The 23,593-nt window shown below is 38.7% G+C and overlaps 1 protein-coding gene across 4 annotated transcripts in view; it reads left to right on the plus strand.

The window, feature by feature from the left end:
* RAPGEF4 (Rap guanine nucleotide exchange factor (GEF) 4) overlaps window positions 1-23,593 on the plus strand; it is a 79,913-nt gene that overhangs the window by 23,536 nt on the left and 32,784 nt on the right. For 2 of the 4 annotated variants that reach the window (XM_009875866.1, XM_009875867.1), the window contains 11 exons: window positions 547-600; window positions 900-1,006; window positions 2,883-3,004; window positions 4,452-4,635; window positions 10,546-10,630; window positions 13,080-13,140; window positions 13,864-13,940; window positions 15,054-15,200; window positions 16,487-16,602; window positions 19,824-19,912; window positions 22,117-22,195. In XM_009875866.1, coding sequence (XP_009874168.1) covers window positions 547-600; window positions 900-1,006; window positions 2,883-3,004; window positions 4,452-4,635; window positions 10,546-10,630; window positions 13,080-13,140; window positions 13,864-13,940; window positions 15,054-15,200; window positions 16,487-16,602; window positions 19,824-19,912; window positions 22,117-22,195 — 1,121 coding nt within the window. The remainder of the gene's footprint in view (window positions 1-546; window positions 601-899; window positions 1,007-2,882; window positions 3,005-4,451; window positions 4,636-10,545; window positions 10,631-13,079; window positions 13,141-13,863; window positions 13,941-15,053; window positions 15,201-16,486; window positions 16,603-19,823; window positions 19,913-22,116; window positions 22,196-23,593) is intronic. The other 2 variants (XM_009875868.1, XM_009875869.1) reach the window with 1 other exon arrangement.

The following is a 23,593-nucleotide window of genomic DNA, read 5'->3' on the forward strand; positions in this document are numbered from 1 at the left end:
ATGCCCCGGCCTTTCCCAGAGCACCTCTCACGGGGCTGCCGGCAAGGCCAGGTGGTGGTTGAGAAAAGACAGAGAGTGAGAGCAGAGCTCTTTCTTCATTCCTGTTTCTTCTGCTATGCTGTACGGGAGAAGAGAGGTGAACAGAAAAAGGTGCTGAAGGAGGAGAGTGTTTCCGTGGTGGGGTCTTCGTGGCGGAGGCAGCCCCGAGCAGGAGAGTGCTGCTGTGCCTGGGGCAGCAGGCTGATTACTGATCACACCTGGTGTGGTGTTTGGCCATTGCACACTTCATTAGCACTTGAGAAAGTTTAACATTAATTTGTTACTTATCCTCACATGTCATGTCATGGTTTTAATTTAATTAAGAGGCAAGTTTGTCTTTAGAATGTCTGCAGAAAGCCTTTTCTACCCATATCCTCTGGGCAGATCTTGGACATACATGTCATTTTTTGTTTCTACAGCTTCTTTTGTTAATTTTTTTATTTTAGCCTTTATTTTATTTTACGCTTTGACCTTTAAAAATGTATTTAATTTTATTTTATTTTTCAGACACCTCTTATTGAACCTCACATCCCACATCGTCCTACTAAAACCATTGCACAGGTAATAGGACATAGGTGTACTGTAGACCCAGGCCTCTAGACAAATGGAAATAGCTCCTGTTTCCAACAGTGTGATGCGTATCAGCTGAAGTGATGCATTCTGTTAGATGTGATAAGTATGTGAGACTTAAAAATCCCAAATATATAATACATTGCTCTGCAAAAGTGAGCATCTGTGCAAGGACTTGTAATTTAGGGAAAAGAGAACTTTTGTTTTGTTTTCAGAAGGCAGTACAGAGATTGTGGAAAGTTTAAAATCTGTATGTCTTGGTCCTTTTTTTTTTCTCCATAATCACCAAGGTTCCTTCAGAAAAGATCCTCAGAGCTGGAAAGATTTTGCGGAATACGATTCTGTCCCGAGCCCCTCACATGATAAGAGATCGTAAATACCATCTGAAGACTTACAGGTGTGTGAGCTGGTTGTATAGAGGTCTCTGAATTTTTATGCCTGCCATCCTCTGATTTGTGATTTATGCTTTACCATACTTGCAGGTCTCAAAAGGTCTGAAATTACTCTGTGATGCTATTTGAGTCTGGATGTTATGCGGTCTTTAATGGGCCCGATAAATCTTTTCTGAAGTAATTTGACTGGAAATTGAGTCCAGGATTGTGAACAGAGCATTCATATACAAAAACTCTTCCAAAGTTAATAGCATAGTTAGCTGGAATATTCTACGCAATATCAAGTTAAAATGTAGATTCTGTTCTCTTCATAGATCAGTAAGAGATAGTAGGAAAGTTCATTAACACATTATGTAGCTGTACTGATTGCTACAGTGGTGTTGCTCTGTGTGGAGTTCTGAAAATTCACCTGGTGAGAAATATTCCTTATGTAGATTTTCTGCTCTATTTAAATTATTTTTTGAACTGTATTGCCAAGCTTTCTTATCTTCCTGCTGGTGGCAGCACTGTCTTGCTGAAGTGGGAATAACAATGGCAGTTGTAGAATACACTGACTTCAAGGACTCTGCTGTTGGCTTCAGAAACAATCAATTTGTTTTAGTGTCTAATGTTTAAATCATACGCCTAATGCATTATTCAGAATATATTTAAATATAAATTGGTTTAAAATTTCTGGGTATGTCTTTTTCTAAATAGTAGATCAATATGTTGCTGAACTGCTTTTGGGATAAGTGCACTGACTTTCTATATTTCAGTCAGAAATGTATTTAATATAATGCAAAATACCTGGAGCTTGTGAGTTGGTCTGAGAATATACCATGATATGACATTGCTCATTGTTCTAGAAGAACAAAAGAGCATGTATGATAAATCAAAACTAATGCTGGTTGAAACAAATGCACCATTTTATCTTATACATAACTGGGAAAAACTCTTCTCTCCTTGGTTTTTTTAACTATGAAATGCCAAAATTTAGATTGGGTCCAGGTGAGGGAAAGTTTTGTCATCAAATAGGAATTTTAATTGGAAAAGCGCTATTTAAGCTAAATTTCAGCAATTTCTATATTATCCTTAGTCTCTGAAAGTGATGCATGAAGTATAGAGCCACGAGAGCCTGCCTAGAAGGCCTAGCCAGCTTCCTCTCCATTCTGTGTGTGATCAGTTCTAGATTTGTAGCTTTTTGATCACATCGCTTATTTGCTTCTGTCCTGCTGAGCTAAGGAGTGTTATGACAAAGAATTCTATTTGTCACAATGTGGCTTTTTTGCCTTTTTCCCCCTCTTTGGGTGTTCTCAGATACTTGAGGCCTGCTGTTGTCTGCCTCTGGGCCAGTCAGGAGCTGTGAGGTGACCAGCACCCAGCCTGAGAGCGCCTCACTGTAGGACCTACAAACTGACGTCCCCAAATACAGCGTGGCCAGAGCTTGGTTACAGATGGAGGAACATCTTCATAACACTCATTCTTTCTGTGGAGCCTCTTCTCATTAGCAAAGCTTTTACAGTGTCAGACAACTGTTATCATGCAGGATTCCAAAAAGTGTGACACTTTTGCTATCCCATGGTATACAGAGATTTCCTTTGAAGCCTGGGCTGGAGGTTGTTGCACCAGCGCAACAGATTTCGTACCAAGTAGCACAGGCTTGCTCTGATCTGCTGAACTTTGCCTTTCCCAAAATACTTGTTCTGCTGAGGTGATCCTCTCAAAACCAAACACCCTCACTGGTACTTCAAGCATGTACACATAGATGATGACATCATGTTTTCTGTAGGGAGATTTGACTAAGGTTATACAGCGTTTAAGATATCACTGTTTTTGGCAGACGCTGTGTGTGATCTCTCTCTTGGCTAGCTCCCTTTTCACTTTCTATTACTTGTCCTTTAGGCAATGCTGTGTGGGGACAGAACTAGTTGACTGGATGATGCAGCAAAGTCCTTGCGTCCATTCACGAACCCAGGCTGTTGGCATGTGGCAAGTATTGCTGGAAGAAGGTGTTCTTAACCATGGTAAGATAAAAAAATCAGCATCTTGACTAAAACATGGGAAGTGTGTGGCCTCAGTCCCTCTGTAGATGTTTTTCATGAAAAACAAAGGAATCATGCTCATAAGAAACTGCACAGAGCAACTTGTACATTCATGAGCACATGTGCAACACTCAGGCAGTATTACCTGAATCTTGCTACCAATATAAATTTTTAACTTCTGAGAATATCGAAAATTAAATGAACAATTTATAGTGCTAACTCTAATTATATTTAGGACTATACTGGTTGATGCTTACATTGCAAGAGCTGGATAACACTCAGGCCAAAACCAAGAGATTATCAAACACAAACTGATCTTTCTCAAAGATCTGCAGCATTTAGAGGTGAATGTGAGCAATTGTGTTTGTGTTTGGAATGATTTTCAGTGGATTTGGGAATGGTTCCCAAATTCAGCACTCCAAATATCCAAGTGCAGAGATCTGGGATTTTATGTTAGTTTTCTGAATCTATTTCACACTGACTTTCACTTTCCATTTGGCAGGATTTACCTGGTAATAGGATATTATAGCCCTCAAAGGGTAGCTTTCTAAACCAATATTAGTATTTGAAACTTTGCTTGTTCAGTTTTATTAAGTTCAGAAGAGCAACTCTATTACAGCACACTTCCATTTATCCTCTGTTGTACTTCCCATACCTCAGGGGGAAATTTCCACACGGAGAAGACATATTATTTCCACTGCTTCCTTACCCTAAGGGCTCTAGCTTTAATTCCTGCCAAATATTCCCTTGAACTCCCAGGGGCAAGCTGTTGCAAGCTCCATCACAGTATCCAACTCAACACATCACTCTGGCTTGCTTAGAACATCAAGGGTTTGTCCTTCACCATATCATAGCCTCTCTTTAGACTACCTTCTCGTGGTAGTCTTTGAATTCCATTTATTTCTTCCACCAGAACACAGATCAGTGAACTTGCCCCTGGGATTATATCTTGATGATGTACAATTTCTCATATATCAGAAAAAATTTAGATGCTTTTAGCCCTGTCTGAAACAAGTTGGACAAGATCTTAATGCTAGAGAATACTTCTTAGAAATTCATAATGTTAACTGTTTTCCCAGTGTGAATTGTTTTCTTAAATTAAGTGTTTTGAAACAAAACCAGATCTACTAAGAGAAAAAGCACACACATGCGGGCACACACACACTTAGGTCTACACACCCATAACATAAATATATATAGAAGCCTTTTGGAAAGTGTTTGTAGTACACAATTTAAAAATGGACCCTTTAAGTTACATAATTGGGACACATGTGAGCAAATAAAGATGTTTCATACTCTTGCAGTTTCTCTGTAGCTTTCTTTCCCTTCTTAACCAATATATCTGTGACATATACAATGCTACGCAGGTTTCTAAAAGGTTAACTTTCATCAGGAGAGCTTGGTGTTTTGTATGTTCTGTTGTTTTCAGTGGACCAGGAGCACCACTTTCAAGACAAATACTTGTTTTATCGATTTTTGGATGATGAGCGTGAAGATGCCCCTTTGCCAACTGAGGAAGAGAAAAAGGAATGTGATGAGGAGCTACAGGACACTATGCTTCTTCTGTCTCAGATTGGGCCAGATGCTCATATGAGGATGATTCTCAGAAAACCGTAAGCAGATCAATGGGTTAATATTATACATGGGCCTTCCTTGTGACACAGAAATAAGAGAAAAGTACATTTATTATCGGGTATCCTTTGGCCAGTTATTTCACTTCAATGCCAGTCTGTTCAACCTCTAAAGTTTTTAAGTGCGTATTAAGTCATTTCCAGTCCTTATTAGTGCCTCTAAGTTGAATTGTCAGGTGAGAATAGCCATCAAAGGCCATGAATGCCACCATACTCACCTTGAGGAAAATGCTGCATTATGAGTTTTTATTTCATTTCTGAGTATCCCCAAAAGTAAGTTGTAGGTAATAGAAAAAGCCTGCTCTGTTAACACTTTCTGTGTAGACGTGCCATTCAATTAACTATGCTGCTTTCTGTTACCGCGAGTGAGTAGAGTGGTAGGATGGCAGCACAGCAGGTACCTTTCAATTACAGTTGTCAGTGGCAGCCATTAATTAGATTCAACCTTGGTAGAACTTTATTGAATTAATATAGGCTGGACTTGGCCTGTTGTAGTTTGCTAGCAAGGTATGAAATCTGGCTCTGTGGGTTTATATGCCCATTCTTATTGTTATAAAATCAATACATTAAGAAAAAGAAAAGCTTTCTGTACTTAGGCCACAGAGGATGTCTGCCTAACCTTTTCATAGCTATCAGATCATGTGCTCTCACTCATCAGCTGGCTAACTGTCTTTTCATCAACACATTCTGGTCACACTGGAAACTGTGCTAAAGGCCCTTTTTACAGTTAGCTTTATAGTAACTTCAAAGAAACCAGCATAAACTCTGACACTCCGTTGAAAACAACCTCTTCGTTATGCAGGTAGTGTTTAGGGGCCGTTGAAGACATATTTTACTGCTAATTAAGCATACTGAGAATAATGAATTACTTAAGGTCATCTTTATTGGAGATTTACTTGTAAGGGTCAGTTCAAGAAAGGTACATTCACAGGGCTGGACTCCGCTGCCTGAGGCCGTGCAATGTTTGTCTTTGCTGTGGGATAGGAGGGCATTTTTTGTACTAAAAATGTTTTGAATCCACTTAACATAAGTGCTTGCTCCTGTTCCCTTTCCCTGCTCTATTCTTGTCCCTGTGTTGTCTGTTTAGGTCATAAGCTCCTTTAGAGGACACTTTTCCAAAAACTTGCTAAAAGCATTCAATTTCAGAAAGTGCTATCAAATACTTGTGCTTATAAAAATAGGTGGCACTGCCTCACAGCAAGAGTTTTGAAAGTATTAGAGGTCTAGTCAAACACAACCAAAGGAGCATTCACTCCCTGTCATGCAGAATACATGGACAACTCAGACTGGGAGCATGGTGCTTCCATAAACCCTTATGGTGTGAGGGAACTGAGGTGTTCTCTCCTCACAGAGATGTCCAGTTCATTCTCCACTGAGGAGTGAAAGAGGACTCCTTGCACTCATGAGCGGATGCCAGTTGTTAGGAGACTGGCAAGCAGTGCTACGTGTGCTGTGCCCCTGCCCTTGCCTCAGGCTGCCTGAGCAGTTGGCTCTTGGAGAATTGCCCCCTTGGGTTGCCGTGGGTTTTGGCTGCCTGCTACATTTGATTTCCATCCTGACTTTCAGAGCAGCCGGGGTAAGTTTACCCTGGTAGAACCGAAGTTGATTACCATCCACACTCCTTGCAGAGAGCTGAAAGGCTGGAATGATGCTGTGGAGAGGTACTGCTCTCTGCTCGGTGTCGTCACTTGCACAGCATCATCTGAAAGACTATTCACAGGAGATTTTTCATGCAATATAGAGAAGGGGAAAGAGGTTTTCTCAAGACTGACAGCCATCTGGCATCTTTCCATCCTGTAAGTGCTTATTTTTGTAGCCCTTTGCTCACAGAATGAAGCTTGTACTGCCAGGCACTATATTAACTGCTGTTCTAGTATTCAGTTTACATATGTTATGATTTTGTTAGTTGAAAAGCCATCCTGGGCTGAGCTGTAGCCAAGCTATTAAGATCTCCACGAATCCTCATAGTCCTGCTAGTTTTGACTAGACACTGTTAGAGTTGCCAGAAGTTCAAGGAATTGTCAGGGCTTCAGGGACAATCGTTCTAGCTGACCTGACCAGGACCCACAGTTTTCAAGCCAACACAGCTGCATTTTGTAATAGTCACCATTCCGGAGAGGTTGCAGAACTTCGATAATTACCCTGAAAGAAACAAGACAATATTCTTTGATGAGAAGATTACTTTGAAAATTTGATTGTATAATGAAGCTGTTGCTTTGAAAGGTACTTTTCTATTGTTCAAAATCTGAAAATCTCTAGCAAAAACTGTCACTTGTTTTGACAGCCGACTTAAAAAATTCTCTGTTTATTACATTAACTGCAGCATTTTAACTGTCAAACTGTGAAAGAGGGTTCTATAGTTTAAAAAACAGAATAGAGCTCAGGGAAATTTTTGGCAGGCTCTTGTTGCTATTGGGTGGGTTTTTTTTCCTTTGGAAACACATACACTGAATATGAAAATAGCTTTTTGTGAAGTAGCAAACACAGCTCTCTGCTCCTTATAATGCCCAGAGTGCAGGTGCAGACCTTGAGCAAGTCCCTGGAAAAAAAATATATAAAATTAACACAGCTCTTCCTTATAAGCATTTCAATCCTTCTGTAGGAAAATACATCCTGAAAACATTTTTATAGTTATTTTTGTTTGATTTGAATGGTGTTCAGATACAGCTAACTTGATGTTAAACCCTAATTAAGTAGGATGCTATAATACAAATCTAAACACAGTAATAACAGGAATCTTTAAAGGGAGAATGATATTCATCAGACAACAGTATTTAACTCAGATGGTGTTATGGGTTATATTCTTTTTTAATACTCTAGGCAACAGTCAGTATGACTGAAACAATAAATCTGTGTTGTTAGTCTTTGTCGCTTCACTCAGCAGATTTTCTTCTCAGTACGAAGAGTGTTTGATTCCCATGTGGTCAGTAATCAAATTTTAGTGCCACTTGCAGAAGTAAGCTCGACAGGTTGTGTTGAGGAGAGGAAGCTTCTTGAAGATTTTGTAAAAATTAAGCAAGCTATATTTATTCTCTTGTTCTTAAAATTTTTACTTAGAAATTCCACCCAGCTGTTAGCAGTAAGAATCATATTGAATTTCTCCATAAATCATAGAATCATAGACTAGTGACCTTTAAAAGTCCCTTCCATCTAGTCCAACACCCCAAAAGACTGAGCAACTGTGAATTAAGTTAACCATGAACTAAGTTCTGTAGCCTTTGATGGAGTTTCCTGCCAACAACATTTAATAAATAAAGTGTTTCCTGGGACAAGAAATGCAAATTATCTTTGCACATATCAGTTCACTTGTGATATTTATGAATATTAGACGTGGTAAATGGTATTAATAGAGTTAATCGAGGAGCACTGATTTAAGTATAAAGATTACGTAATTAGCTTTAACGCCACGGTAAGTGAACATATGTTCACTTTCAGACTCAGGCACAGGTAGTAGGTAAAACATCTCCTACATATTTTTTTCGATACTTGAAGTCAACATTTGTACTCTGGAAATACATGCTTATTTGATGTATAATCACAATGTTTGGAGTCTCTGATCTTTTCCCTTGTTCTTATTATCTGAGAATTTTCTGTTTAACTGTGTAATAATCAATGATGTTGCTTGTACCTACATTGTCTATCAGTGCAAAGTACTGTGTTATTGGCAAAGTCCTAGTCACAGAGAAGCTCAGTGTCTCTGACCTTGATAAAATCTCCAAACACTAAATAGTTTTTATTGATCACTTAATATTACCCGAGTTCTCCTGTGCATTAATGTGTAGCCTTGTTCTCTACCTATTCCATTTATTATCCTGTCTATTACCAGCTATTGCTGTTAGAACGTGTCCCCTGCAGAAACTAGGTCTTTACACAGCAGGATCCAACAAATCAACATCGGTGGGTCACCACACAGGTTTTATAGCAGTGGTGATGCCTAATATCTCTCCATGTGACATCTGCAGAGCAGGAGTAAAGACTGGGTACATCCACTATAGATTGTCAGTCTTCCCAATGTGCGAATGCAGGAGGCAAATGGACATACTGAAAAAGAAGAGTGTACCCTTTTGTCTTGGTAGAGCGTGGATGTAGTAAGACAACATCCTCTTATATTTTAATGCCACATAGAAATTTGTTAATTTGTTACACCGTGTTTTCCATTTTCCAAGACATGCCGGTTTTGCAAGCATGTAATAAAACTGAGGTCATTACTCCCTATGGGAAGTATTATGTTTTGAAAACCTTACCTTATGTTTCTTAAATCTCCAGTCAAAAGTAGCTAGTACTGGCTTAGCTGTATTCTGTACTTAATCAAGCTGCTGCTGCCCCACATCAATCACCAGGAATGGCAGCTTTATAATTTCAAGCTAGATTTAGAAAAAGAGTATTTTGAGTCACTAGAGGGCAGAGCAGCACCAAACGAGTTTCTGTTTCTCCCTCAACAGTTTGTTCCATTCTGCCTGAGAAAAGAATAATTTCATCCAAATGTTTTTTGTCTAAATTGGTCTTTAGTCTGGGTAATAATAAGAACATGTCGTTGATAAAGTTAAGAACAGATGGAAAAAATAGCTTGCTTAACAGTGAATATGTCAGTTGTCCTTTTGTTTTCTGTGAGTTCTTCAGTACTTCTTTCCTCCAAAAGAAGTCCCCATTAAGCTTCTTTTGCAAAACGATGCAATATAACTCCAGTGATGCGATTGCCAGGTGCTCCCTCTATATTTCTTTCTATGACTGATCCTCTAGATGCTAGAATCTCCTGTAATATTGACATTTTAGGAGGAAGACTTCTATCAGAAAAGTTCATTGTCTCACATTTGTTTTAGGGCTGTCCAAAAAGTCACCTGTGCTGTTAATTCATTTGTCGCCAGACATTGCAGGCAAGGTGTTGGAACTTTACGCCGGCCTGTTCTTAATGTGAGGACGTAAACCTTCTCCTTTGAATCTCCTGCCCTTGGGCTGGTCCTCCTGTATCCCATTTCCTCACATCTTAAATTTAACCTCTCCCTTGTTATGACTAGGTTGCTCTTTTCTTCTGTTCTTGGCCCTTTTATTTAATTACTTATATTCTCCTTTTTACAAATCTAAAACATATTATTTGAAAGGACTTAGTCTTATAAAAGTAACTTGGGATAATGCTTTAAAGGATTTCTTTTTCTGTGTGTGTGTATGTAACTCCAGTGTGCTGTCTGAAATGATATCACAGGAGAATTTATCCTTTTAGAAAATAAAGTTGTATTAGTGTGTAGACTACAGAAATGCATTTATTTCAGTCACAGTGGCAGCCTTTTTCCTTCATCAATGCATGCATTAACGGCAGCTTCTGGTATTTTTCAGTGAAAGAAGTTGGAACTACTGAGTGGTTCTTATTCGCCTTTGTGGCAAAACACCAGCACTGAGCATTAACTCTAAAGCAGTCATTTCCTGTCCTCCAAGGTGCACTGCTGCCTCTTGCAACTGGTTCGGCAGAAATTCACGCTCTCCTTTACAAACCGCTGCTGTCTGTTTGCTACAACTAATTAGGGCCACGTGTGAAAAATAATGCAGGTCCCACACTCAGGAGTCCTTTTGAAAGGAAGAGATCTTTATGTACCATTTCTGATTTATCTGACCGTTTTACATATAGAACACTTGATTTCATCAGGAAAGCTGCCTAATCAGCATCTCTTTAAGTTGGTTGCCATGGTTGCTGCTCAGTGTCATTTAGGTGGTTTCATAGCACTTCCATCCTTTGTGTGTTTCAGTCCTGCAGCCAGAACTGTCATTCAGTCCCTGTTTAGTGAGCATGTACCCTTCAGTAGACAGTACAGCAGCATTTTATGTTGTTTTGTCCTTTCCTGAAGTGTTTATTTGGGGCATTTATTGCATTTTGCTGTCCTTTCTAACTTCTTTCTGTAGGCCTGGCCAGAGAACTGTAGATGACTTAGAATTTATATATGAAGAACTTCTTCACATTAAGGCCTTATCTCATCTTTCTACCACAGTAAGTATGTTTTTAAAATATAACTCATCATCAGAAGAGAGGTTGAATTTCGACTTCTGGTTCCTTATTAGAAATGGAGCGTCTGTAATGTTTTCCATTTACACTTTCTATGCAAAGATGTTATTCCCACCTGTGAGTGCACCCAAGCCCTATGCAGATGTAGGTTGTCTTTTGGATTTCAGATGTGATTCTTCTAATGGGTTTCTGCACAGCCCCTACCTCACTAACTTGGCACAGGTGCCTCTGTCTGGGTCCATAGCTGAGTTTAAAATCAAATGCATGCAATCTGACCTGACACCTGGGACTGTGGCCTCACTGAATTTTGCAGAATACATGTCTGAGTTCTGAACTGTCTTTGGTTTGAACCAGTTAGGAGGAGGAATTAGTCCAGAGAGGCGCACTGTGCCATGCTGGCTGGCTGGTCACTGACTGAAGGAAGCCTCATCTTCTCTCTGAGTGGACAAGAACAGTGCAGAGAATCAAGAATAAATGAAATGGAGAAAATGCCTGGAGTAGAGAATGCAAATGTTTCAAGTCTTACCATCTTTTACACACTGTGTAGGCAACTGAAACAAACCTTTACCTGGTAGCAACAAGATGTGGGTGCTTTCAGAAAAAAAGAAGCCAGTCAGAAGGTAGACTTTTGTTTGACAGTAGCTTCTTTGGAAGCTCTTGCTATTTTCAGTGATTTTCAGCTAACTAGCACAGATGCAGCTAATTATGAAGCTGCATTACATGAAGATAGTACTCCATGCAAACATGTAACACCTGAGCAATGTTTTTCAGAAAGAACATGCATCCAGAGTTGTTAACTGAACTAAGAGGAGACAGCCAGGCAAAATCATGAAGTATCTCTAGGATGTAGGAGAAAGGTATTTAAAGAAAGACTTCTCTATGATCCAGAAATGTCCCTTTTAAAATCAAACAAAAGAAACTACCCAAGATAGACAGGTTCTGGGAAGGAGTGGAGAACACTCTTCATACTGCAGACATAACCCAGAACAAAAAAAGGAAACTACAACAAAACATAAAGTATTTCCAGCTCAGAAGAAATTCAGACTTGAGGTGAGAATCCATAGCAAGTAGCATATAGAACAAGTATGGCAAATGATGAAAGCTGCAAGAAATTCTTGGCATTTTGAAGAAGTGACGTTGATGCCATATTTTTACTGAGAATTTGGAAATGCCAGCCTATTACATGCAGCATGGACTAAAGCAGAGGAGAGGAACCATGGTGTGGTATGTTTATGCTCAGTGCCTTTAGGGTGTCAGGGCCTGAATTTGTCCACCCATCTTAGGAGGTGCAGCCACCAGACTCTCATCTGGATTGTGTTCAGACTTCCTCTCCAAGTTTTTATTCATGGCCTAAAAACTTTTTCAATTTAAAGAGTTGAGAGAATGATGTGAAAATACAACTAAATATATGTTGGAGGCTTTGATCTGTATTTGTCACAAGTTAAAAGATAGCTCTGAAACATGGATTGTCACCAGCTGAGATTGTCTGAAAACAGGAAATGCTTGGAAATAGGCCTCCAAGTCCTTGGAGACTTGTGATTGTACGGAAGAGATACATAAAGCATATAAAAAAACCCAGGATAATATGGGGTTCCCATTGCTGCTACTATTTTGTGAAACTCTGACAGTGTTTACAGTGAGAAAAAGTGCCAGGGAGAAAAGTTGCACCAGGGGAAGTTTAGATTGGATATTAGGAAAAACTTCTTCACCGAAAGGGTGGTGAAGCACGGGAATGGGTTTGCCAAAGGAGGTGGCAGAGTCACCATCCCTGGACGTGTTTAAAAAATGGTTGGATGTGACACTTCAGGAGGTGGTTTAGTGTTAGGGTGGTGCCGGGCTGTAGGTTGGACTTGATGATCTTAAAGGTTCTTTCCAAGCTTTATGATTCTATGATTCTAAAGAGTGTCTCACTAGCGGCAAGTTTTGCCTGGGAACCTCTCCGGTGGAGCGGGGCCTCAGCAGGTGCAGGTGGCCATGCCTCCCAGCTTGGCACAGCCCAAGTGGCCAGACTGATGTCAGTAAAGGGAAGGGCACTGATTTCTGAGGGAAGAACAGGATTACCGCAGAGCCCCATGGAGTACTTGACAATGGCTAGTTGTCTTCTGTAACAGATTAGCTGTCAGCACTGGAAATTTTCCATGATCTTAATATTAATTGTTAGTGATAGTTTCACATGTGTGTGTATGAAGAAGGATGCCCTTGTCTGAGCCACTTGGAGCTAGAGCACTTAGAAGCTCACGTTCTGTAAAGCCAGTCGTGGGCAATAGGACATCAAGGGAAGCAGACAGTTCGTTGTCTGACGGTGTGACTCTCAATGACTGCTGAACGGTGCAAAGGGAAGGAAAGCAGCAACTGGTGTATATTATGTGACTTCCTTTCACCGGGAAGAATAAGATACCTACAAAAACTGTAATTTCTCTCTCTTTATTTTAAGGTAAAGCGAGAATTAGCAGGTGTCCTGATTTTTGAATCACATCCCAAAGCAGGAACGGTCTGTAAGTAAATGGGGTCGTGTCAGATCTTCTCTCTCATCTATGGCATGAACGTTTAAATTCTTAATGTTTAAATGGCAAGAGCAAAATTTGTATGTATTCTTCAAACATGACTGGCACTCAGTGTTCAAAACCTGGGATCATAGGTGGTGGCCTCATTGCGGTAACAAAATAAATTCAATATCCGTGGTCGAATGTATGTATCACCTACAATTTAGGTATGTTTTTATCTAGAGTTTTGGATTGGACGAATTTCTATTTAAAATTTATTTTAGTATTATCCTTGTATTAAAAACATGTTGCTGCACAAAGTAAAGAATTTAGAATGTTAGATTGCTCAGACTTGTTTAAATTAAATGTCAAATTCACAGCTACTTGTGAATTGGATTAGAACATGGTGCCACGGGTGGGATCCAGATCTGTGTGCTGATTAGTAATTGATAACCTGACATCTATCAGTAAAGTTGTTGCAGTTGTCAAGGAAAATAAAAGCGATTTCCATATCAGTGTAAGAAGATAACTACTATATGGGTGTGGCTTTGTTGGTGGGGGTTTTTTTTAAAATGTGAAAGCAATTGCTTTTAAAATCATAGTATGCCTTTTCTCAAAGTAGACATTAATGTGACTGCAGTAGAGTTACCTTAAATTATATTGAGTGCAGAATGTGGCCCTTTTATGTTTTGAGCAACTAGATTCTCACCATAAAATCTTTTCTCTCTCTTGTAGTATTTAATCAGGGAGAAGAAGGTACTTCTTGGTACATTATCCTAAAGGGATCAGTAAACGTAGTCATTTATGGCAAGGTATTTTTTTCAGAAGCTTTTCTATATGATTTTTATTACTGAAATTTTGAGAGTAAACTTTGAAGGAATACAGTTTAATTTAGAGCAAAATTGCTTTGTCTGAGGAAATTAATATAATTTTATTAAGAAATGATCCAGTGGTTTCACTGATTATGCTTCCAGTTCGTTGCTGTATAATTTTGAGATATATTACACACTTTCTGAATATAATTCAGCAGAGTTACATCAGTATCTTTAGGACAAAGTCATTTGCTGGAATTTGGTGAATTGCCAGACTTCTGCCTCGTGGATTTCTGCCCTGTCCTTTTACCACCATATTCTCTGGCATCCGTTTGACCAACTTTTCTCACGCATGTCAGGCATGTCTGACAGAAGTATTGCTTTGTGGCTAGAGGTTCTCATGTTGGATAAACCCCATATAAATTTATGCCAGCTCTTCATTTTAGTTAATCTGTAGACTAAAAAGAATCTCATTTAAATTTCCTGGTTCTGAGAGAGATTTTGCAAGGCAAAAAATAGGACTTTTATACGCAGCAATCCCAAGTCTTTAAAAATCCCAACTTCCCTCTTGTTTTCTCATTCAGTGACTGAGAATCCTCCATTCTGAACACCAAGCACTCACCAAAATCTGGCATAGAGGCCCTGGTGCTAAGCCTGTTCCTAAGTAACCCAGATTTATCTCTTTTTTTACATCACTCAGCAGGCCAGGTACTCTGTTACTATCAGTGGGAGTAAATGGAGCACTGCTGATATACACTGAGTGAGGAAGAGGTGTTATATATTATTTCTGCAAACTTGATCTTATTTTTTAGGGCCTCTGTAAATAAAAACCAAACAACTCAACAACTTTCTGTCTTCAGCAGGGCTAGAAGAGTCCTTCGAGCTGAACGTAATTTCAGAGAACAAGCCAATTCTTTCTATTCTTGTCTTTCTTCAGTAATAGTAATAACCAGCTATCAAGTATTGTTTCCTAGTAATTATTTTGGATGTTGATTTCCTGCCAAATAGATTTGTTTTGGGATTTGATTGTGAAGTCCGGTGTTTGTACAAGGGCTTTCAATAGAATCCAGAGTAATGATGGGTTTCTGCATGTAAATGTTTTGCTCTGTGCAGGGTGTGGTATGTACTCTACATGAAGGAGATGATTTTGGCAAGTTAGCACTTGTGAATGATGCTCCCAGAGCAGCATCCATTGTTCTGCGTGAAGACAACTGCCACTTCCTGAGAGTAGACAAGGAGGACTTCAACAGGATCCTTAGGGTGAGAGTGGGAAGGGCCACCCCAACAGCATGATATCAGAACTTCCAATTTTTTCTAGAATCTCTCTTATTTCTATGCATATATTGATGTTGATAACCTTGTTTGAAATGTTCCTAAGTGCAGAACAGAGATGTGACAGTGTAGGAGATCAAGGAAATAATATTTTAATCATCTTTCCTCTTTTTCTGCTCAGCCACAAAAATGGGACCAAATGGAATTTTTTTCTTTTGCATTTCTGTGGTCTACTATTTGCCAAGTGCTCAGTTTTTCCTTATGCTATTCAGTATTTCTGGGTGATCTTCCAACCAAATATCGAATAAAATAAAATCACCCACTCTCCCAGATAGGTCAGTGTTGGGTACCTTAAACTCTATAGATTCAAGTGGAAAATTAAATAAGCTACAGGCAAATACACAGATGTCTTTATCAGAGAGTCCTAGATATTTATTTCCAGACTAATTTTAGTTATTCATGTCAGGGCCAACGTCTTCCAAAGTCCAGTTGTAATTCTGTAAATACAGGCTGTTCTGCAGTCATTCATAGTATGGGAAGTCAAAACTTGTATCATCCTGTATTCAAATGTATACGTGCCCAGTATGGCAGCAATAAAATCTGTCCAGACAGAGTACTGTGCTGGAAAATGGCATAAGATTGTGTTTACTGTACAAAAGGGAACGGGGATTCTATTGGCATAAGGTTGTGTTGGCCAGGGAGAGTAACAGCTTATTTAACTCTAGTCAATACCTCAAAGCAGATCAAAGTCCATGGTCTCACTGATTTTCATCTGTGTTGTTTGAGTGCACCTTATTTTTAATTCTTTTTTTCTTTTTCTTGTATGATCTGGTAGGAGAAAATGAAAAATTTACTGACAGTTTAGTGAGCTAAGACTTACTATTTTTAAGTGAAATTTTAATTATTTTTTTTAGAAAGAGAAGAGTCAGATTATAGATAATAATGTTCATCTCTAAGTGAGGAGAGAGATTACATTACATATGGAAAGTTGGGAGGGACCTCTGTTTTTTGGCAAGCCTTTTTTCCTTTGCCATAGCCAGAGATTATTCACATCGTTCTTGCTCAAGTCCCGCCCGCAATTCTCTGCCTCTTCCCCCAGTGCCAGTGCTTCCCTCTTCATTCTGCCTGTGAGAAAAGCAGAATAAAGATAGATAAATACAGGAGCAAAGAACGAAGGCCAGATTCTTTTGTGTTTGAAAGTCATGTACTTATTCAGAGTACCTAATCAGCCAAATTGGTTGCAATTACTCTATTAAAAGTAACTTGTCTTGCAGGATGTGGAAGCAAATACAGTAAGACTCAAAGAACATGACCAAGATGTCTTGGTGTTGGAGAAGGTCCCAGCAGGAAACAGAGTTTCTAATCAAGGAAATTCACAGCCTCAGCACAAGTATGTTTTCATTCAGTAGTGCAAACGTCAGACACTGATTAACCTTTTCACATGGTATTATTATCCAAACAATAGCATATTCCCCTTTTCTATGGCAGAATGCAGTGCATATGGTTTTCTTTTTTTTTTAATCATCATCTGATCACATGCCCCATACTGGATAATACATCCATTTCCAGTAGCACACCAGCACTATGTCTTTACACAATAATTCTCTAAGGATCTCACCATAAATACTTATCTCATGTAATAGCTTCTAAATAGACTACACATGGAGAGTGCTGACACCCGATTAAGTGGAGCTACTGTGTAAAAGACGTGAAGAAAGTACGTTGTTTTTTGGTTAAGTACATATATTTTCATCTTGAATTTTGAGCTCTGGATTCAAATAAGAGTTTGCTAGGTATGATTTATGTAGAAAACGAAGATCTCATGCAATGAAAGTAACACAGCTTATCTTACAGAATACATTTGCACTATAATAACAATATTCATTATATTTTCCTTCTTACTGAAAGGGAAAAAGTACAATTCTGTTTGGATACTACTGTGATAAGAGTAGAGTGAGGCTATTACCATTCCAAATGTTGGTAAAACCCCTAAAGGCTTTGTAAATGTGTTATTTGCAAATGGAAGCACAATTTCCGTCAGAAATGCTTGAACAACTCCAACAAAATAAGCACCAAGAGGCTTTGAGCCCTTTGCCCTGGACCGTACTTTTTCTCAAAGAAAGAGCTAATATAATATGAGATATTTTGGGTGCAGTTTTTATCTGATCTGGAATTTCATACACCTATTTTTTCTGCATAACCGCATATAAAGATTTGTGGAGATCTCTGATGGATTGAATAAACCATTCCTTGTACTTCGTGTAGACACTTCACATGTTTCAGAAACTGCCATTTCATCTTTTACTTGATCTATTAGAAAACCAAACTATGCTGCCAGGAAAATATGTACTCTCACAACAAATTTCCTTGTCTAAATAATAGGAACTTGAGTGCAGCAAGTGGTTTACATCAACTGTTGCAATGCACAGCAACTCGATCCTAGATTTAAACCCATTTTCTAGGGACTGATAGATTTTTCATGCTTTCAGAAGTGACAGCCTCATTTAAGCATATTTTAAATGCTGCCTTCCTTGCAAACTCTTTGTCCAAGCATTATTTTTATTATTTAACATTTACTTGTTCAGAATTTGATAAAAATTAGCTAGAGACATTTATGGTCCCTCGTTAAGTTAGGCTATATTTTAGAGCTTACTTTCCAGGAATGTGTTTAGGTAAAGCTCAGTTTCATTTCTGTAAATATTTTATGCATTTGGCCAGTTTTTAAGTACTATCCGTGTGCCATCAAGGTGGAGTTTGCTGATAACAATGACCAATAGACAAGCGATACAGAAGAGGAAGCTACCTTGAAAGTTCACTGTCTTCTTTTCACTAGATTTCTTTGTAAATGGTGTGTTGCCAATGTCTTTTTGTTTAAAGTCTTTCAAAGTGATTTCACTAATTTTTAAGATGTTTTTCTTTTATTAGTAAATAGAGTATGTGACTACATTTATGCTGAGTAGTCCAAATCAAAGTTACTGCTATGTTCTGATTTCCAGAATGTGTTACTGAAATGTGTTAGGTGAGTGTTCAGTACTTCTGAAAAATAACTGTGCCCGAAAGAGAAGCTTAACAGCGACCTCTTCTTAGAGGCTTACTCCTTTGCCCCAAATTGAGTAGCTTACATCTTTAATATCTCTTCTGTTGAGCTGCCCTTTGGTTAGTGAAGGAGGTATGCAGCATTTGCATCCCAAACTTGTTCCCTGAGATATGCAGTCAACCAAGAAACTCATTTTCTTCATCTTACACTTGGGGAGAACTTCACTTCGGGAGCAGAGCCTCTCAGTTGCAGTTCGGTTTCTGCTGCCTCCTCTCCTGAGGACGCACAGCTCCTGTGCAGTTCCCCAAGCCAAGCTTTCAAGCAGCGACAGTTTCGCTTCGAAGGACTGGCTCTGAAGTTCTCACTCCCAAGATCTAACTCTTTATGGGTGATCACACTCGTGCGGGATGAATTCAGCAGCCCTGCAAGTCGCTTCACTGTTCATTTTTGCTTTCATATTCAGAGTATAGCAACCTGTGATTTCTCTGCTTCACTCACTTAGATACTTGGTTAGTATCTCTGTGAGAATGTGCACTGGCTTAACAAGTGTTTGTGTTCTTGGGACATCAATACAGTTTTTCCAAAGGGGTTGGCAGGTAAAAGAACTGTGACGGTCAGCGCTCAAAGTGAGGAGGAGCTCCCAGGAGCTCAGCTCCACCACTTATTTCTCAGCAGGAGCAGAGTATCTTCACTTCTCGGGGTTTTTTCTTTCTTTCTTTTTTTTTAAGTTTCATACTTTATCAGCTGGATTCAAAAAAAGAAAAAAAAAGGATGCAAAGATTGAAAGAATGGAGGGAAAGATAAAAAAAATCTGATCTGCAAAGAAAAAAAAGATGACAGGATGAGTTTAGCAATATCCTGTGATATTCTGCTGGTACTTAAATTCTTGACAGTATTTTTGCATTAGCAGAAGACAATTACTACTGCACTAGTTCTCTCATCTCTCTAAATTTACTCCAGGAATTGGTACAATCCTAAGTTTATCCACTTGAAAAACTTACTTAGTTCAGCTATCTAAGGCAGTGTACAAATTTGAAGATGCAATGTGTGGTTTCATTATCCATTCCCATCTCCTCAGTCCAGCCCCTGTCAGTGATGCTGAAGGAAATTGTTTCCTTGCTCTGACACTTCACTTGCACACCACTTCTCATTTCTTACTTACAGCAGTAAGTCTGTTAAGACCCTCTAATGACTGTGGATTGCTATCATTGCTGAGATATTTATTCTCAGTGAAGAAGCATTGCTGAGAGCACTTTCCCGGGTTTGCACCAGTGCAGCTCTGCTGACAGCAAAGTAACCGTGGTGGTGTTATACTGGAGTACTTGTGCAGGGAGGAGGGCCATCTGTCATCTTCCAGTCCCTGGGTGGGGTGGAGAAGGTATTGTTCCCATTTTACAGGGCAAAGCCAACAGAGATTGTGAGTAGTTTTGTTCTAAACCGCACAGAGTTTCTAGTCAGAGCAGGTATTTGTACTCTGGCACTCATCAGTCCTGGTCTTCTCACTGAGAACGCAACTGCTTTCTTGATCAGCTGTTTTGCCTGTGAGACACTGACTGCTCCTTTTGCTCCCTCAGGTATATTGTGATGTCAGGAACTCCAGAGAAAATTTTAGAACACTTTCTAGAAACTATGCGCCTTGAAGCAACTTTAAATGAAGCAACAGGTATCTACATGAAAAAGGCAGAGTTGCTGTTACTGCATAAATGGTCTTGCTGGGGGAACACCGCAAGGGTATGCTTTGAAAAGCAGCTACTGGTAGTTTTTCCGAGAGTAAGAGTATCCACTTCTCTGAAGTAACCCTGAGAAAACCTAGGAAATCTGGAATTCAAGACAACAATCCACTCCTCTTAGCCCATTCTACAATATTTGTACTTTTGGTTTAGATAGAACAGCAAAATCTCAAAAGCTGCCAGACCGCTAGTCAAGACTTTAATTAGACCCAACTGTAAGGCCAGGGCAGAGCCTGCATTACCACCCAATGATAATGGTAATCACATTTTTTATTCTGGATGTCACTTAATACTGTGAACTAGCTTGACACCTTCAGCTGTTGTATTATGCTAGCATAAGTATTCCAGAATTTTTATATCCACATCACATTTAAAATATCACAATTTAAATTACTTGTTTGTGATACTTTCCCATGTGCAGGGAGAGAAGAATTGTTCCTCAAAAGAGCAGAACTCAGCACACTATGGGCCAGGTCCCAAGAATGCAGGTTGCTGCAGCTGCACTTATTAGTCTGATTTTCATTAGTGTAAAGACAACAAAGAATTTATATCTAAGGATATAGATATATGCTGACTTAGTAAGTATTTTCATTTTTTAAAAAGAGTCAGGCAGAAAAAATTCCCTTTAATTATGATAAAGTAATGCAGAGACTTTTGTGTTAAGCTACATAATAATCACTTTAGCAAGTTCTTTTTACATTGCAGATGTCTCAGAAGTATATATTTGAAGGTGTTCTTAAATCCTGTTAATCTGTTACTGACCTCAGTATTGGACCTGTATAGTGGCCCGTAAATGGTGAAAGAATTGAAAGATTACAGAAATCCTTTTACAGTGTGTGTTTTAACTACTTTTAAGAATAAAAATGATCCTTTTCGTAGATACCTGTTTATTAGGATTACACACAAATGTTGTTTTCTAAGCTTGCAAGCACATAATCACAACTTTACTATTCATAGTGTGGACATATTATACATTTTTCTAAAATGAATTCTTTTAAAACTTCTCCCCAAAACATCCAATTACAAGATTAAACTTATGTCCAAATGGGATACAGAATGAGACAATTTACAAGCAAAGCTATTTTTAGGATATAGAAGCTCAGAGTGCTGGAAAATCAAAATTTTAGTTTATGCATTCATTTAGTTTAAGAACAGTTAAATCCACTTTGCTCTGGATATTACACAAAGAAAAAGTCACACCCTTTTGGGGAGAGTTTTGTCAATTTAGAGATATTTTCATGTATGAATTACAGTGGAAGCAATGATGTGATGTTGCATTACACAGTTATCTCACCATATTTCTTCTGACCTCCCTTGCTTGCAGGGTTTTTTAATGTTTCTCTTATCTCAAAACTTGCACTGTAGAAACATACCCCACGGTACTGTGTTTATTGTTTGTCATTGATACCATATAAGACTTGTATAGTTTAAAAGTAAAATAAGTAAAAAAATAAGAAGTAAAAAAACTTAATTCTGGCCTTTGCAGCCAGGCTTTAGAAATCCTTCTTTTTGTCACAAATACAAAGATAAGGCAAACTGGGATTTACACCAGCATTACCACAGACCTTTTTGACAGAAAAAAAATACAAAACAAAACAGAACATCATATTGTTCATACATGTTTTAATGTGAATGTAGCAGCTATGATACTTCTGAATCAAAATGGAACTAGAAATTTGACTGTCCATTAACCTCTTTTAGGCTTTCTGTTCCTTGCTAGGAAATCAGCAAAGAATGAAATGATTTGCCTTCTCCTATGAAGTCTATATGGAATGTGCTGTCTGGTATTGTAGTTCCCTAAAGCCAAATGCAGCAGCACTTCTTAGGTACCCAGGTGTGGTAGGCCCAACTCCTCTTATGCTAAGATCTATGCACTTGTAGAGAAATGTATCTTTGACAAAAGCAAATGTCTGTTAACAAAGTGCAATAAAATGCTTGCAGAAAAGAATAAAAGCTTTATATTTCAGCTCATATATTTTAATTTCCCATTTTCTTACTTAATGCCAACAAAGTACAGCAAGACTTATTATCTGCAGAGGGCTAATAAGATACTTTAGCTGAAAGAAAACTCATCCTTGTGATCCCTAAGCTATTTGCAGGGTTTAATTGGCTGTTATTTTTTCTTCTCTTTTCACAGACTCTGTTTTAAATGATTTTATTATGATGCACTGTGTTTTTATGCCAAATAGCCAGCTCTGCCCAGCCTTGATGGCACAATATCCTTTTGTAAGAGAAAAGTTACATCCCTTTAACAGTTATCCCTATGGGTGATGAGACTGAAGCTTCTCTCTCTGAAGAAGTACATCATGTTTATTGGAGGCTGAGCCTTGTGGGTGGGTTCTCAGTGTCTGACTAACAGCTGTCTGTGGGTCAACAACTCTGAAATGGGTGGCTTGTACCCGTGATGAGATACAGTCCCAGAGCATGAAAACTGTACCTTGCCTGTGCTGATTATGATTCCAAGGGAAAGAAATGTACTGTCCCTCTACCAGGTAAGTGAGATTACGCAAAGATTTGGATTACCTTTCCTGTGTCATTCCTGTCTTTCTTGGTTTTTTGCTGAACTACAGCATCTAGATTTCAGCTACGATTGTTGTGTTTTGGTGATTTCACTTTATAGATTGCAAGCTGCAAACCACCTCAAGCAAAAGGGTACCTAAACTAGCAGAATAATGAATAAGTAGTTCCTAGGTGCTGTCATAATAGTTATGAAGTAAAATATAAATTATAATATTGTCTATAGCAAGTGTTAACAAACTGCAAGAAACTTCAATTGCGTGTGAATACACAGGAGCTGAGAGCTTACAGTGGACAGCATTGAGAGCTGGAGGTGATTCTTGTACTGCCTGTGTACTTTAGAGAAACGTCTGTCAGTGAGTTACTGGCAGGCCATTTACTTTGAGGAGCTGCTGGGCACTGAGAGTTTTCCTTGTGCACAGTGACTTGAAGCTATCAAGTGACTGGCAGCATTAAATAAACATCTAGTGTTTTCAGTTTTACAGGATTCTGACAGGAGTATAATGACCTCAATTCCCTATTCATTTTTTTAGAATCAGATTGGTGTGAAAGTGTGCTTTCCTTGAAGCTGAGCGGGGTGAGTGACATCTGGGAAAGCTAATGCCCTGAAACCACAAAATAGAGCATCATGTCCTTGTCTCGCAAGCTTGAGAATCCATTTGTGTTAGTCCTAGCAAGGACAGTAATTGTTTTCAAAACCTTTGGACCCATAAAACTGGTCTGCAGAAAATTGTTTGTACACCTGAAGCAAACACATTTGCCAAAAGCATATAGTTTTGGATATCAAAAAGTATTCTGAATTACTGTTGCTGACAGCTTTGAGAGAGAAAGAAAAGGGCAGCATTTTTTGTGTTTCAGAGGTTTTTTTCTGATAATATCTAACTCGTATTATTAAATCAGTCCATTTGAGATTCAGGCTTGTCCATCCTCAGTTATAATAGTATACCTCTGATATCCAATAACTGGGAAAATCAGATGCATAAGGAAAATGTACCTCATTGTTTAAAGGGTGAAAGCTTTTCTGATTATCAAAGTGGTAGTGTCATTTCTGCATACATTTTCACTTGTGATGAAATCTGTTCTGAAGAGGAGGCTAA

Source organism: Apaloderma vittatum, unplaced genomic scaffold (genome assembly GCF_000703405.1).
Source record: "Apaloderma vittatum isolate BGI_N311 unplaced genomic scaffold, ASM70340v1 scaffold4389, whole genome shotgun sequence".
NCBI lineage: Eukaryota > Metazoa > Chordata > Aves > Trogoniformes > Trogonidae > Apaloderma > Apaloderma vittatum.